This window comes from Oncorhynchus kisutch, linkage group LG12 (genome assembly GCF_002021735.2).
Source record: "Oncorhynchus kisutch isolate 150728-3 linkage group LG12, Okis_V2, whole genome shotgun sequence".
In the NCBI taxonomy this organism is placed as follows: Eukaryota; Metazoa; Chordata; class Actinopteri; order Salmoniformes; family Salmonidae; genus Oncorhynchus; species Oncorhynchus kisutch.
Window position 1 is genome coordinate 16,391,059 of NC_034185.2, and position 16,414 is coordinate 16,407,472.

The window sequence follows — 16,414 nt, forward strand, 5'->3', positions numbered from 1 at the left end:
CACAAATATATGACGTACAGTACCAATCAAAAGTTTGGACATTTGCAGGTCATTCACAGGATGCTCTCGATTGTGCATCTGTAGAAGTTTGCGAGTGCTTTTGGTGACAAGCCGAATTTCTTCAGCCTCCTGAGGTTGAAGAGGCGCTGCTACGCCTTCTTCACGATGCCGTCTGTGTGGGTGGACCAATTCAGTTTGTCCGTGATGTGTACACCGAGGAACTTAAAACTTACTACCCTCTCCACTACTGTCCCATCGATGTGGATAGGGGGGTGCTCCCTCTGCTGTTTCCTGAAGTCCACAATCATCTCCTTTGTTTTGTTGACGTTGAGTGTGAGGTTTTTTCCTGACACCACACTCCGAGGGCCCTCACCTCCTCCCTGTAGGCCGTCTCGTCGTTGTTGGTAATCAAGCCTACCACTGTAGTGTCGTCCGCAAACTTGATGATTGAGTTGGAGGCGTGCAGGCCACGCAGTCGTGGGTGAACCGGGAGTACAGCAGAGGGCTCAGAATGCACCCTTGTGGGGCCCCAGTGTTGAGGATCAGCAGGGTGGAGATGTTGTTACCTACCCTCACCACCTGGGGGCGGCCCGTCAGGAAGTCCAGTTGCACAGGGTGGGGTCGAGACCCAGGGTCTCGAGCTTGATGACAAGTTTGGAGGGTACTATGGTGTTAAATGCTGAGCTGTCGTCGATGAACAGCATTCTCACATAGGTATTCCTCTTATCCAGATGGGTTAGGGCAGTGTGCAGTGTGGTTGAGATTGAGTCGTCTGTGGACCTATTTGGGCGGTAAGCAAATTGGAGTGGGTCTAGGGTGTCAGGTAGGTTGAGATGTGTCTGTTACTTGAACTCTGTGAAGCATTTATTTGGGTTGCAATTGCTGAGGCTGGTAACTAATGAACGTATCCTCTGCAGCAGAGGTAACTCTAACTCTGGCTACTTTGAAGAATCTCAAATATAAAATATTTTGATTTGTTGAACATTTTTTTGGTTACTACATGACTCCGTGTGTGTTATTTCATAGTTTTGATGTCTTCAATATTATTCTACAATGTAGAAAATAGTAAAAATAAAGTAAACCCCTGAAATGAGTACGTGTCCAAACTTTTGACTGGTAGTGTATGTCGCGCAACTGAGTTGAGTGGAGACAAATGGATTCAGTTCAGTTAGTCATCCCGATGAGCCCTTCTCACATAGATAGTTTATGCTGGCTAGCTGGCAAAAACAGGAGCATGGCGCTAGTTAAAACTTGTAAAACAAAGTGATGTTTATTTCGTTGGACACCAGGTGTGTTCGTGAAGCCTCTCAGTCATCCCACTTCTATACCGTCAGCCAGCCATCAGCCATAATAAACCCAGAGGATCATGGTCCCTGTAGTCATTGAGACAGCTCCCCTAAAGAGATACCCTGTGAGGCCCTAGTGTCCTATACACTCCTATATAAGCTCCATCCCCAACGGCACCCTATTCCCTACGTAGGGACCTACAGGCCTAATTTGTTGCACTAAATAGGGAATAGGGTGCCATTTGTGACACAACCAGATCCATCTGCTCCCAACCCTGCAGAGAGAGGAACACCCAGTCCCATGGTCCCATGTAAACTAACCTCAGCCAAACCCCCAATGGAAGCAACAAATTAGCTGACTCTGGTATTCACTCACCAAACTCATAGGCCTACAACACATTTTGAATGTTTTAGTGGGAGGGGAATCTGGATTGAATGGAGTTAGTAGAATGTCAGCATTATTAACTCCATGTTTTTCATTCAGTTGGTTACATCTCCATAGTTAACAGCACACACTGGTTGTGTTCCAAATGACACTCTATTCCCTATTTAGTGCACCACTTTGGACCAGGGCCCATATATATGGAATAGGGTTTTGGTGAAAAGTAGTGCACTATATCGGGAATAGGGTCCCATTTGGGATGCAGGCACTGCCAGATAACCGTACTCTACTCCCTGGGCATTCCTCCTCATTGAGCCCCCAGGGTGTTGGGCAGCAAACTCAGGCCAAAACTCTTGATTGGGAAGACCACCATTTATGTCTTGGCACAAAGGATTATCTCTCATGCACACGCATTCGCACACATGCACACGCACACTCAGCCACACACAGCTAATGCAATATGCCTGAGGTCCTCTGCTTGCTAAAATATTCCCAGCAAAAGTTTGACAGCAACGCTTGTGACACATTTCACATTCAGGATGTGTCACTGCATGTGTGAAAGTATCGGCAACCAAGTTGGCCTAAAGTACCACAGTCAACTTCCATAGAGAAAGCAGAGCCATTAAACCACAGCTTTGGAGCCATATGTATGAAGTGTCTTAGACTGCTGATCAGTTTAGTCTTTTAGATCACAATGAATAAGATTAAATAGACACGGAGGGACCTGATCCTAGATGAGCACTCCTACTCTGAGACGCTAGACACATAAAGCCCCTGAACACCAAAGGCTGCCTAGCTGGTGCCATTAAAGTTAAAGCAACAATGTAACGTATTCTCTTTCAGTGATAGTAATAGGTTACGATCACTGGGGTTAGGCAGGAATGTGTGTGTGTTCGTCCCAAATGGCACCCTATTACCTATATAACGCACTTCTTCCATAGGGCTCTGGTAAAAAAAAGAATTTCACTGTGTACAGGGAAGAGAGTGCCATTTGGGACGCAGACTGTGTTTTTTGGTATGGCAGGCCCAAGTGTTGTTATCCCTTTGATATTATTAAGTCTTCTGCCCCTGGTCGGGGTTTGCATAGTAAGAGCTAGGAGGCCTATAACTTAGAGCTGCAGATACCCTTTTCCCCCTGGACAAATCCCTTACACTAAATCAGCTTACAATGACTGTGTGGCTGTATGGCTACGCAGAAACCACACTGTGGGCTCTGGTCAAAGTAGTGCACTATAAAGGGAATAGGCAGCCATTTGGGACACACTCTGTGTTTCTTTTCAACGTAGAAGTCAGAAATGAATCCTGCTCAGACCACCTAGACCACAGGAAGATCCCTGGAGCCGCTCCTTTTTTGGTTCCTTCTCGTTTTCTAGAAAGTCATTTCCACAGTAACATCACTTGAGGGTGTCGTCAAAACACCATACTGTTACTAGGGGGAACATAACTACTACTATTGATACTCTCTGATGGATTGTACCGCAGCCCCTGACTGACTTCCTGACTCTCACAGTGCTGTGGAATTTCTAAGGCAAATATCATTTCCTACATCTCAAAGTCAAAGAGAATTTTAGTCACAACAGTATTACGGGGCTATGTCATCCTGGAATGTAGCAATGGTGCTAGGCTACAACAACTGATAGGGCCTGATGCATCTTTGCATTCAGTTGTGAAGTGGTGAACCACAGATCTGTAGCCTGTAGCTTAGGCTCAGTATCTATGGAAGAGGGAGTAATGTTACATGATCAGCTGTAGACCAGGGCTCATATTAATGCCTAGAGAACCTGATTACTTATTTGTTTATTAACAATTTGTGTCATCAGAGCTTTCTGTAGAGTAGCAGCTCCATTTAAATACTATGAAAGTATAGTTAGGCAACGGGATGTGGTATATGGCCAATATACCATGGCAAAGGGCTGTTCTTATGCCTAGATAAAGCCCTTAGCCGTGGATATTGGCCATATACCACAAACCCTAGCGGTGCCTTAGTGTTATTAGAAACTGGTTACCAACGTAATTAGATCAGTAAAAATCAATGTTTTGTCATACCCGTGGTTTACGGCCTGATATACCACGGTTGTCAGCCAATCAGCATTCAGGACTCAAACCACCCAGTTTATAATGTTAAGTAACCAAGCCGAACTGTACTAGACTGGCCTGGTTACGCTTCCAACATAGTTTCTGAAACTGTGCTAGAAAGGACCATGTGGATAGAAAATACCCAAGCCACTACAGTATTATCCGAGTCTAACCTTTAGCGTGAAACTGGCAAGAGAAAACACCAATGGAAATATTTAGAGCTCGCACAGTGAAGTCACCAAACAAACACACCTGTTACCTCTAGAGGAGTATTAAGAGGAATTGAAGTTTGTTTAGACGACTCACTGTTGTGGTCACGTTCCCTTCATGAATACTGTCGGAGATGTTCTGGGATAATTTACAGCACGCTACAGTACATTTGGTCTCTTGTTTTGGCTAAATAGGAAAAAACAGGAGTTCTACAGTACAACCTCTTGAGTTGTGCCGAAATGGCAACCTACTCTCTTTATAGTGTTGACTGACGACTCATCCTGAATTTCATTCTGCTGCTCTACCAATTGATACAATAATTCTGAAACTGCCATCATAGAAGTAGTTTGTGTAACTTCAAAATGATTTGCGTTGCAAATGTATTTTATTTTTTTAAATCAGCAATTGGATCGCCTCTAACCAATCAGAGTATCAAAATGGATAATGTTGTTGGTTTCTGGGACCAATCAGAACGGTCAGAATGTGTTCGCATTCTAGAAATCGTCAGGGAAGGAGTCAAATCCAGACTCATCGTGGAGAAGAAACAACAGTTGGCCGGAGCGATGTGGATGGGTAGCCAGGCAATTTATAGTGCACTACTTTTGACCAAGTTTGGGCAAAGCAGCATTACAGCATTTAACTTAAGGTTGTCGCATTAGATAAATATATGAATGTGCCACATTACATAAATGAGCATGGATTCAAACTTGGTTGGTTATGAATATGAATAGATTAGTGGGAAATTATCAGAGACTTTTCCATTGATATTTTTCAGATGCAAATCTTGTATACAGTAGATTGTAAGAGTGGGTGCTGCAGATTTAATATTTGCATGGGATGGGCTTCACATGTAAAGTAAAGCTGCTGTGGTCGGGGTAGGCTATGTAATCTGAGTGTTCTTCGACGTCTTCTAATGACAAGTGAGACTATAGCATTTACATATACAGGTCACCTGAATGGGCCTATGTGAAAACCATTGCAAGGAATAGACGATGGTAATAACTGAAAGCATGCTTAATGATAAATTCAGGTTGATTTGGCACTGGCAGCAAAACACATAGTCCTATTCTACAGCTGTGATTAGGCTACTTGAAAATGTGTCATTTATTTTGTGCGTAAAATAAAACTGGTTACATTACAGCCCGATCAGTAAGAGGCCAATGTCAACTGTAAATCCAAATCTAGGGTTATTGTAGTCTAGACAAGCCAAATATCCTGAACACAGACATCTGCGGCACATTTGTTCAAATAAGAGACTATTTAAAAGTATGGCTGATGATTAATTGTCGACTAAACGTGACATTTAAAGGGGGCCTTTAATTTATTTCAATCATTGCGAGATGTGCGCTTATGCCAATGTGGCATCAACGTGTTGAACGATTGTATCAAACCAATCCAAATTCATGATTTCCTATGAGGGAAAAATGGCAATACCAATACCGTTGTTTGATAGTGAGGAATCAAAGACAATTGGCTACACAATGTTGTTTTTGCTGCGATTTTGGACATGCGACGAATGATAGAAATACAAAAAAAAAAGCGTAAGTAGAAGTAACAAGAATTAACCTATTTACCTGGTCGAGAGGAAGATTGATGATTTCGCTTATGGGTTGCAGCAAACTGGATCCAGTGCACGCCGGGGACACGGTTTCAGTAGCCATGATTCAGAACGTTGAGAGAGTCCTCTGCTCTTCTTCCCCTCTGACAGTGAATCCTAGATTCGCCCCGACTCTGATCCTACATCCACCGCTGTAGCTGCTGCTGTTTGCTGCTGGCCACTACTGGCTGTCGGTTGCGCTACAGCACGGTCTAGGCGCAAATACTTCCCAAATCAACCATAATTTGGGCGGGGAAGGATTCGACTCATTCCCGCTCTACGCAATGGTTTGCGAAAATATCAGCACCATATTCCAATGTAAAGGCTAGACAAAATAGGCCCAAGTGCCACTGAATTAAAATAAAAAAAGGCCTAAGTTGTTCTTTTATTCTCTGTTTCCAGTTGAAATAGGCTTTTTACACATGTTATTTTCATTTTTCCTGTAGTCTAAAATATATTTTTCTTTATAAATAGCGGACAAGAAATATTATATTAAACTCAGGTGCGCCGTGCTCGTTGCGCAGATGCTCGGCTACATACCTCGCGCACAGTTTACTGAACGCAAAATAAGATGCTGCGCTGCCGTCTTCTCTTCTCGTCCCCTAAGGGAAACACTTATTATTCACCCCAATCCTGCAGGTGGCGGAACAGAAATATCGGAAACGACACTATTTCATAAAATCATACAAGGAAGACGATAATCCCGCCTTCCTTTGCTTTTTTAAACATTTTCATTGGCTGACGTTCATCACATAATGTCAACTTCCGGCTTTGAAAATCATATTTTCCTGTCCAAGAAACGTGAATTTGAGATAAACAAACAAACGTGATATTTAATTTAGCAACAAAACGTTCGAATGTGGCTGGTGGTCGTCACATACATTTGGCTATGGTGAAATGCGTGGTTCTGGGGTATCCTAATCGAAGCGACAAATAAATAAATGAGCGTTTCCGAATCGACCTAAGAGGTTTTGACATTTTCCTAAGGACCAGACTCGAATAGAAATGTGCCTTGCTGCCCTGCGAAAGACGGAAAAGTAGGATTCAACGGAGGAGCACCTCATATGTGAAAAACACTTTCTGACAGACCACATACCGCCACTTGGAATAAGCGATGATGCCATTCCTATCATGCCACCATACCTCGACGGACCACTAAATCTGATCAGCCCGTGGGCGAGGAGGAATTCGTGGATGAAGATGTTGCAACGGCTAAGCACGGGAGGATACGCTCATGATTACTTTGATTGATAGCTTTCTTTTCGCAATGATTGTAGTCGTTGTTTTTAGTAATCCCTGTCTGCATATATTTTATTTACAGAATGTTGATGTTGAAGAAGAATATGATGAGCCAGCCCGAGACAGAACCATCTGAATCTATGTAAGGTAACAGCTCTCTAGCCTTTATGAAATATAATAAGCATTCTTCCTTTTGTGTTTTGATCTACAGGTACTTGCATTCTACACTTCTGAGCATCTCTCTTGGTGTTTGAAAATAACGAGGCCTTTTTAATAAATCGCATAAGTTGCATGGACTCATTGTGTTCAGTAGTAGTGGTTAACATGATTTTGGAATGACTACCCCAACTCTGTACCCCACACATACAGACAATTGTAAGGTCCCTCAATCGAGTAGTGAATTTCAAACACAGATGAAACCACAAAGACCAGGGAGGTTTTTCAATGCCTCACAAAAAAGGGCACTGATTGGTAGATGTGTAAAAACAAAAAATAGCAGACTCTGAATATCTCTTTGATCATGATAGTTATTAATTAGGCTATGGATGGTGTATAAATACACCCAGTCACTACAAAGATACAGGCGTCTTTCCAAACCCAGTTACCGGAGAAGGAGGAAACGGCTCAGGGATTTTACTATGAGGACAATGGTGATTTTAAAACAGTTAGAGTTTATTGGTTGTGATATGAGAGAACTGAGAATGGATCAACAACATTGTAGTTACTCCACAATACTAACCTAAATGACAGAGTGAGAAGAAGGATGCCTGTACATGCTAAAAAAATATTCAAAAACATACAACCTGTTTGCAACATGTGCCCTGTTGCCGTTTTAAGTGGTTGTTGTTGTTTTTATCCCTCTTCAGTCTAGGTCCTGTGAACTGGTTGAAAGCACCAAGACAAGGTATGCGTGATCATCATTACTGAAAATCTATTATTATTCCAAATCGACCTGGCGTTGAATGACCCTTTGACACTTCCTTGCCTTGTACAATTCCTGCATCCAGGGCTGCCTCCAGGCATAAGTGACATAAGTGGTTGTTTAGGGCCCCAGGACGCTAAGCAACCGCTTTCAAACTGGTCAAAATTTCTTGCCACCACATGGAGAATGGGTAGAATTGTAGGAGATTAGCTGTAAAACTGGGTTTAAAAAATCTTGCCACCACATGGAGAATGGGTAGAATTGTAGGAGATTAGCTGTAAAACTGGTAAAAAAAAATCTTGCCACCACATGGAGAATGGGTAGAATTGTAGGAGATTAGCTGTAAAACTGTTTTAAAAAACATTGCTGTGCCCTATGGCAAAATGAGTAGAATTGCATGAAATTTGTCATAAAATTGCAAAAATGTATCTTCTCCCCATGGCAAAATATTCAGAATTGCAGGAAATTCACTTAAATGTATTGTTTTTCTCTCCGCCATCAAGAGACAGGGCCACTAAAATGTTTTGTAGTGGGGGTGGGGGCAACAAAATCTCGCTTAGGGCCCCCAAAAGGCTGCCTGCATTGCTAATGGCATCCTATGCCCTATTTAGTGCACTACTTTTGACCAGGGCCCATAGGGCTCTGGTCAAAATTAGTGAACTACACTGTGTACAAAACACTTGGTAGTACAAGAGTAGTTTATTTTCATATCCAGATATTATAACTGCCACTAAATCCATAAAACACACAGTGGTTTACTTTTATAATCAAGATACAGTGAATGGCTATTAGCTAACTAAAGTACTAGAATATACACAGTGTTCAAAACATGCTCTTTCCATGACATAGACTGACCAGGTGAATCTAGGTGAAAGCTATGAAAGATAAGCACTTACTGATGTCTCTTGTTAAATCCACTTCAATCAGTGTAGATGAAGGGGAGGATACAGGTTAGAGAATTATTTTTAAGCCTTCAGACAATTGAGACATGGATTGTGTATGTGTGTCATTGAGGGTCAATGGCAAAACAAAAGATTGAAGTGCCTTTGAACGGGGTACAGTTTCCCGTGTGTATCAAAATGGTCCACCACTCAAAGGACATCCAGCCAGCTTGACACAACTGTGGGAAGCATTGGAGTCAACATGGGCCACCATCCCTTGGAATGCTTTCTACACACAGGCCGTCATTGTGAATAAGAATTTGTTCTTTACTGACCTGCCTAGTTAAATACATGAAAATATATAATAATAATGTCTAAATATCTTGCATTACCCATCTCATATGTATATACAGTATCCTATATTATTCTACTGTATCTTGTTCTATGCCGCTCTGACATTGCTCGTCCATATATTTTTATATTCTTAATTCCATTCCTTTACTAGATTTGTGTGTTTTTGGTATATGTTGTGTATTTGTTAGATATTACTGCACTGTCGGAGCTATAAGCACAAGCATTTCACTACACCTGCAATAACATCTGCTAAACACGTATGTGTCTGAGGGCAAAAGGAGTGCAACTCAATATCAGGAAGGTGTTCCTGATGTTTTGTAAACTCAGTGTATGTAGGGAATAGGGTCCCATTTGGGATGCAGATAATGTTGAATCAATGTTGTTGTTTTTTTAAATTTTATTTTACCTTTTATTTTACTAGGCAAGTCAGTTAAGAACAAATTCTTATTTTCAATGACGGCCTAGGAACAGTGGGTTAACTGCCTGTTCAAGGGCAGAACGACAGATTTTGTACCTTGTCAGCTCGGGGATTTGAACTTGCAACCTTTCGGTTACTAGTCCAATGCTCTAAACACTAGGCTACACTGCCGCCCCGTTTTGGCTTTGATAAAATATTTACCTTTTTCCTACTGTAGCCAGTGCCACTGAACACACCATTTGTCCTCCAGGATCTGTCCCTGGCTCTGTTGACCAAGAAGTTCCTAAGGCTATTGTGTGGCATCCATCATGGTTTCATAGACCTTAACCTCGCGGCAAAGAACCTCATCACAAGCAAACCGAGGGTGTATGACCTCACCAACTGGAGGGGACCAACCTTATTCAGAAACAATCTGCCAACAAGATCAAGTGGTTGTGAGTACTGCGGTTTCAACACACAAGCTCTTTGCCAGTCTGTGCTCCTACCTTCTGTGCTTATTTGTCTGTTTTGATAGGATGTGTTCATGCAGGGTGGTATTCATTAGGCACCAAATGGAAGAAAACAGATTGAAATAGGGAGGGACTAGGACCTGAACTTGTCCAGTAAGAAAGACAAATTTTCTTCTTCAGTTGCAAAACGTTTAGAAACGTCTTCCACTGCGTGCCCTAATTAATATGTGACTCCTGTCCTTGAGCTGTTGTTGTCTATTAATGTTCTGTGTTATGTCATGTTTTGTGTGGACCTTAGGAAGAATAGCTACTGCTTTCACAACCGCTAATGGGAACCTAATAAAATACCAAGACCAGATCACCCTGCATGGTAGCAAGGGGTTTGTCTGTATTCTATAACTGAGTGTGGTATCATCCTCTCCCTCCCCAGAGGTCCGTGTCCAGTCACCAGTTTTGTGGGGCCGAAGCAGAGGTTTTAGCGGGAGCTGCAGAACCTGAAGACGGTGGAGGAAAGTCTGGATGAGCTCATCAAGACCTGTGCACAGCAGCTCTTTGACATGATGGACAGCCTAGACAACAGAGAATATCCTTTTAGAACATAAACACTGTAAAAAAAACTGTTGGTCACTAAATCCGTCTAGAAGGACCATGTAAAAGTGGTCGGCTGGTAGGCCCTCGCCCGTCTGAGCGGTCGGCTGGTAGGCCCTCGCCCGTCTGAGCGGTCGGCTGTGAATGCACTCGCACGTCGGAGCGGTCGGCTATGAATGCCCTCCCCCATCAGAGCGGTCGGATATGAATGCCCTCCCCCGTCTGAGCAGTCGGCTATGAATGCCCTCCCCCGTCTGAGCAGTCGGCTATGAATGCCCTCCCCCGTCTGAGCAGTCGGCTATGAATGCCCTCCCCCGTCTGAGCAGTCGGCTATGAATGCCCTCCCCCGTCTGAGCAGTCGGCTATGAATTCCCTCCCCCGTCTGAGCAGTCGGCTATGAATGCCCTCCCCCTTCTGAGCAGTCGGCTATGAATGCCCTCCCCCGTCTGAGCAGTCGGCTATGAATGCCCTCACCCGTCTGAGCAGTCGGCTATGAATGCCCTCCCCCGTCTGAGCAGTCGGCTATGAATGCCCTCCCCCGTCTGAGCAGTCGGCTATGAATGCCCTCCCCCGTCTGAGCTGTCGGCTATGAATGCCCTCCCCCGTCTGAGCTGTCGGCTATGAATGCCCTCCCCCGTCTGAGCAGTCGGCTATGAATGCCTTCACCCGTCTGAGCAGTCGGCTATGAATGCCCTCACCCGCTACACAGGGCATTCGGAAAGTATTCAGAACCCTTCCCTTTTTCCACATTTTGTTACGTTACAGCCGTATTCTAAAATATATATTTTTTAAATGGTTCCTCATCAATCTGCACACAATACCCAATAATGACAAAGCGAAAACATTTGCAAATGTATTAAAAATAAAAACAGAAATACCTTATTTACATAAGTATTCAGACCCTTTGTTATGTGACTCTAAATTGAGCTCAGGTGCATCCTGTTTCCATTGATCCTCCTTGAGATGTTTCTAAAACTTGATTGGCGTCCACCTGTGATTAATTAAACTGATTGGTCATGATTTGGAAAGGCACACACCTGTCTATATAGTTGACAGTGCATGTCAGAGCAAAAACCAAGACATGAGGTCGAAGGAATTGTCCATAGAGCTCCGAGACAGGATTGTGTCGAGGCACAGATCTTGGGAAGGGTACCAAAACATGTCTGCAGCATTGAAGGTCCCCAAGAATACAGTGGCCTCCATTCTTAAATGGAGGATGTTTGGAACCACCGAGACTCTTCCTAGAGCTGGCCGCCCATCCAAACTAAGCAATCTGGGGAGAAGTGTCTTGATCAAGGAGGTGACCAAGAACCCAATGGTCACTCTGTGGAGATGGGAGAACCTTCCAGAAGGACAGCTATCTCTGCAGCACTCCACCAATCAGGCATTTGTGGTAGAGTGGCCAGACGGAAGCCACTCCTCAGTAAAAGGCACACGACAGCCCGCTTGAAGTTTGCCAAAAGACACCTAAAGGACTCTCATAACATGAGAAACAAAATTCTCTGGTCTGATGAAACCAAGATTGAACTATTTGGCCTGAATGCCAAGCGTCACGTCTGGAGGAAAGCTGGGTCCATCCCTACAGTGACGCATGGTGGTGGCAGCATCATGCTGTGGCAATTTTTTTTCAATGGCAGGGAGTGGGAGACTAGTCAGGATTGAGGGAAAGATGAACAGAGAAAACTACAGAGAGATCCTTGATGAAACCTGCTCCGGAGCGCTCAGGACCTCAGATTGGGGTGAAGGTTCACCTTCTAACAGGACAATGACCCTAAGCACACAGCTAAGACGATGCAGGAGTGGCTTCGGGACAAGTCTTTGAATATCCTTGAGTGGCCCAGCCAGAGCCCGGACTTGAACCTGATTGAACATCTCTGCAGAGACCTGAAAATAGCCGTGCAGCTATGCTCCCCATCCAACCTGACAGAGCTTGAGAGGATCTACAGAGAAGAATGGGAGAAACTCCCCAAATACAGATGTGCCAAGCTTGTAGCGTCATACAAAATAAGACTTGAGGCTGTAATCGCTGCCAAAGATGCTTCAACTGAGTAAAGGGTCTGAATACTTATGTAAATGTGAGTGTAAGTTAGGTAGAGAGGAGAGGAGCAGGACAGCCTTTTTTCAAACACTAGCACCACCTTTTACATGGTACAAACACCGGTATTTTAAGAAGCTAACAACACTGAGAATAGTAGATAAGGAGACACAACCCAAAATTAGCAAAATGCAGACTGATAATAAAATACTGTCAAAAAAATAAGAAAGTCACTCTTAGATTTACGCTGTGAATTAACCAACATTTTGGGACACAATGTTAGGATTATGCCCGTTACGATTGCACTGCGGAAACAGTCACCAGTCCTAAAGTACAAACAATTTGTGTCCTGCTGTTGTATCCTCTTTAATTGCCTCTGCACATTTGCATTCGTGACCCACCAAGACATCAGTGGTGTATCAAGGTGTTCCAGGAGCAGACGGTCGTTGCCATTAAGGCCCCGGAGAAGACCAAGCTGGAGCTGCCCACACCCAAGGAGGTACAGTAAGGAGGGCCAAACATAAACCTGCTTTACAGACCTGGGTCGTGTTCATTAGGGAACACAGTAGCAAAATGTGGTGCAATGAAAACTGGCGTTTCTTATTGTACAAGCTAATATAGTATGTTTCCGTTTCCACGGTTTTCTTCCATTTTGTGCCTAATGTACACAACACCACTCTGTGGCTGTATATGCATGCTTATTCATTCATGAAGCACTGACACAAACTTAACATTTGCAGAATCTGTACAATTCTAAACCACTGAGTCTGATGTTGATTGGCTGAATTGATCACTTTATTGAATTGTTTCCATTTTAGAACGGCATCTAGATCCACCTGAAGGGAGGCAGGGGACCAATCAAAGTGTTGACCTGTGAGCTGGGCGGGCCTCAGTGTGACACACAGGGAAGTAGAAAGACCAGACTTTCTAGTTTTGGAGGAGAGATCATGCTTCTGCACACAGGTAACAGCTGTGCTTTTCAATCAGTCAAATTCATCAATTGTTAAGCTTTATTTGGTGCCCTAGATATTAATTCACCTATATGTAAAGTACATTACTTCCTTCCTTGAGATATCCTACTCTGTAAGAAAGGGATATTATGCCATGATTGGATTGGAACATTGAATGTGCTCCCCAATATGTTCACCAGAGGGAGCTGTTAACTATAAAATAGGTTTGTGAGATGCTGTATCAAATGAGGTCAGTTACTTCACAAAGAAAGGTATAAACATTGATGTTTTGGTGTAGTCTAAATCAACGGTTAATTTCTCTCCTGTAGGGACCTCTGCATCACAGAATGCTGTACAGAGTGGATAGTCTGGCGTCACACTGTCCTCATTGGAAGTTTTTGTCTCACTGTTCGGACTGACAGATTTCACATTCTGCCATTGTAATTTTAGGAAGAGACCATTTTTGTAATAATTTCTCTGTGTAAAATCCCAAGGATTATAGCAAAGTTAAGGAATGGATTGTAAAAAGAACACGTAGGTTATTAAATTGTCCGCTTTATTTTTATACATATTTAGTTTTGAGTTAACAGGGGAAAGAGCCTCAGATCCACAAAGTCCCTTCCACCAGGTGGCTGATGAGATATGTTGGCACGACTACCGTATTGCATCTCCATCCCAAAGCCCTTGCTTGGAAGTGTACTTCGCCAGATTGCCAAGGTGGCAAGACACAGTAGTGATGACACCATAGGCCTTGTTCATCTCTGCACCAGACAGGATGCTCTTGCCAGCATACTTGGGGTCCAACATGTACGCTGCAGCGTGTATGGGCGTCAGGCAGAAGTCTTCATGATTGCAATACAGTCTGCTTTCTCTATGATTTGCTTGACCTTCACGTGAACTCTGCATCCAGAAAATGAGTAGATGTTTGGTTGGAGGGGTGTATGCTGGGCGAAGAACATTCAGAAATCTCGTCCAATAGACATTGCCTGTGAGCATCAGAGGTGAACCAGTTGCATTCACAGCTCGAGCAAGACATTCATCATCAAAAACTTCTGATTCCAAGAGGACCATGAGCTGTTGCTATCGATAAGGTGTCTGATTCATCATTTTCACCTTGAATAGAAGTAGAGGGACTTTTCTCAGAGGTTGCTTGTTGTGAGCGCTGAGGGAACTTTATGCACTTGGCCAGATGATTCTGCATCTTTGTTGCATTCTTCACATATGATTTGGCACAGTATTTGCAAATGTACACAGCCTATCCTTCTACATTATCTGCAGTGAAATCTCTCCACACATCAGATAGTGCCTGTGACATTTTCCTGTAAAGATTAGGAAAATAAATGAGTAAAAAAATAAACAAATACAATTCCATGTACAGATAAATAGTTAAGCAGTTTGATTAAACAACTCATTTGTAAGGTAAGTGTTTTAAAGTTAAACATGTATGGAAACAGATGAATTAACACACCTCAGTTATCAGGCTCAAGCAAGCTAAAAACCCACATGGTAGCAAGAACTAACTAGCAGAAATTGTTAAGTTAGAAATTATTTAAACACACTTTGCTGTAGGCTACTAGAAGGCATGTAGTCCTTGGCTCAGACAGTGGTAGTAGTGTGGGCTCAATAGCGCATCTCATTAGTGTACAGCTGATTCTCAAGATCTTTCACATGTGATGGAAGATTGCACTGTGCTTGCAGAGGCTTGCTATTCCATTAAATTGAGGATAGTTTAACCAAAATATGCCACAAGACCTAGAATTGTCTTATGTGTATCCCACAAAAAAAGGTTCACTGTCATAAGCAAACTTTTTATGAATTTAAGCAAAATTCCCCAAATTCAAGGGCTTAACTTCCCATGGAAACTTCTGGAAATTTCCCCGAATGTTTGCGACCCTTTGCAACCCTAATTGTGCAGCCCCCTCAGTACCCCCAGTTCCCACGGAACTGGGGATTTGATCATTGTCTAAAGCAGGATCATCATGTAAACTAGTGGATTGGAACATAATGTGTATATGTTCTTTGTTTTTGTAAAAAAAAAAAAAATCTTACCATGTTTTACATTTTCTTTCGAAGGTTTTACTTTTGTTTGTCTTTCCAATGTTAAAACAGTCTGTTATTACTAAAGAAGAGAACAATTAAAATGTATCCTCATATGAATAAACGTGTGTGTGTGTGTACTTTTTATATATAGTACCAGTCAAAAGTTTGGACACATACTCATTCAATGGTTTTTATTTATTTGGACTATTTTCTACATTGTAGAATAATAGTGAAGACGTCAAAACTATAACACACAAAAAAAGTGTCAAATCAAATATATTTTAGATTCTTCAAAGGAGTCACCCTTTGCCTTGATGACAGCTTTGCACACTCTTGGACATTCTCTCAACCACATTCATGATTAATATTTTTCCTACAGTCTTGAAGGAGTTCCCACATATGCTGAGCACTTGTTGGCTGCTTTTTGGTCCAACTCATCCAAAACCATCTCAATTGGGTTGTGGTCAGGTGATTGTAGAGGCCAGGTCGTCTGATGCAGCGCCACCACTCTCCTTGGTCAAATAGCTCTTACACAATCTTTGCAGCAATTCAACCGTAAAGGCCTGATTCACGCAGTCCTCTCTGAACAGTTGATGTTGAGATGTGTCTGTTACTTGAACACTGTGAAGCATTTATTTGGGTTGCAATCTGAGGTGCAATAAACTCTAATGAGCTTATCCTCTGCAGCAGAGTTAACTCTGGGTCTTACTTTCCTGTGGTGGTCCTCATGAGAGCCAGTTTCATCATAGCGCTTGATGGTTTTTGCAACTGCACTTGAAGAAACTTTCAATATGTAATTTTCCGCATTGACTGGCCTTCATGTCTTAGAGTAATGATCGACTGTCGTTTCTCTGCTTATTTGAGCTGTTCTTGCCATAATATGGACTTGGTCTTTTACCAAATAAGGCTATCTTCTGTATACCACCCCTACCTTGTCACAACACAACAGATGGGTTCAAACGTATTAAGAAGGAAAGAAATTACACA

The 16,414-nt window shown here is 42.8% G+C and overlaps 1 protein-coding gene and 1 pseudogene across 1 annotated transcript in view; one reads left to right on the forward strand and one right to left on the reverse strand.

Annotated features, from left to right (window-relative positions):
- The window catches only part of LOC109900597 (membrane-bound O-acyltransferase domain-containing protein 2), a 111,390-nt gene extending 105,264 nt beyond the window's left edge, over positions 1-6,126 (reverse strand). The window contains exon 1 of the mRNA XM_031836982.1: positions 5,529-6,126. Within this exon, the coding sequence (XP_031692842.1) occupies positions 5,529-5,615 (87 nt within the window). The 5' untranslated portion in view covers positions 5,616-6,126. The remainder of the gene's footprint in view (positions 1-5,528) is intronic.
- Positions 6,127-8,700: 2,574 nt separating this feature from the next.
- LOC109901342 (transcription factor E2F6-like) lies at positions 8,701-15,548 on the forward strand (annotated as a pseudogene).
- The last annotated feature ends 866 nt before the right edge of the window (positions 15,549-16,414 follow it).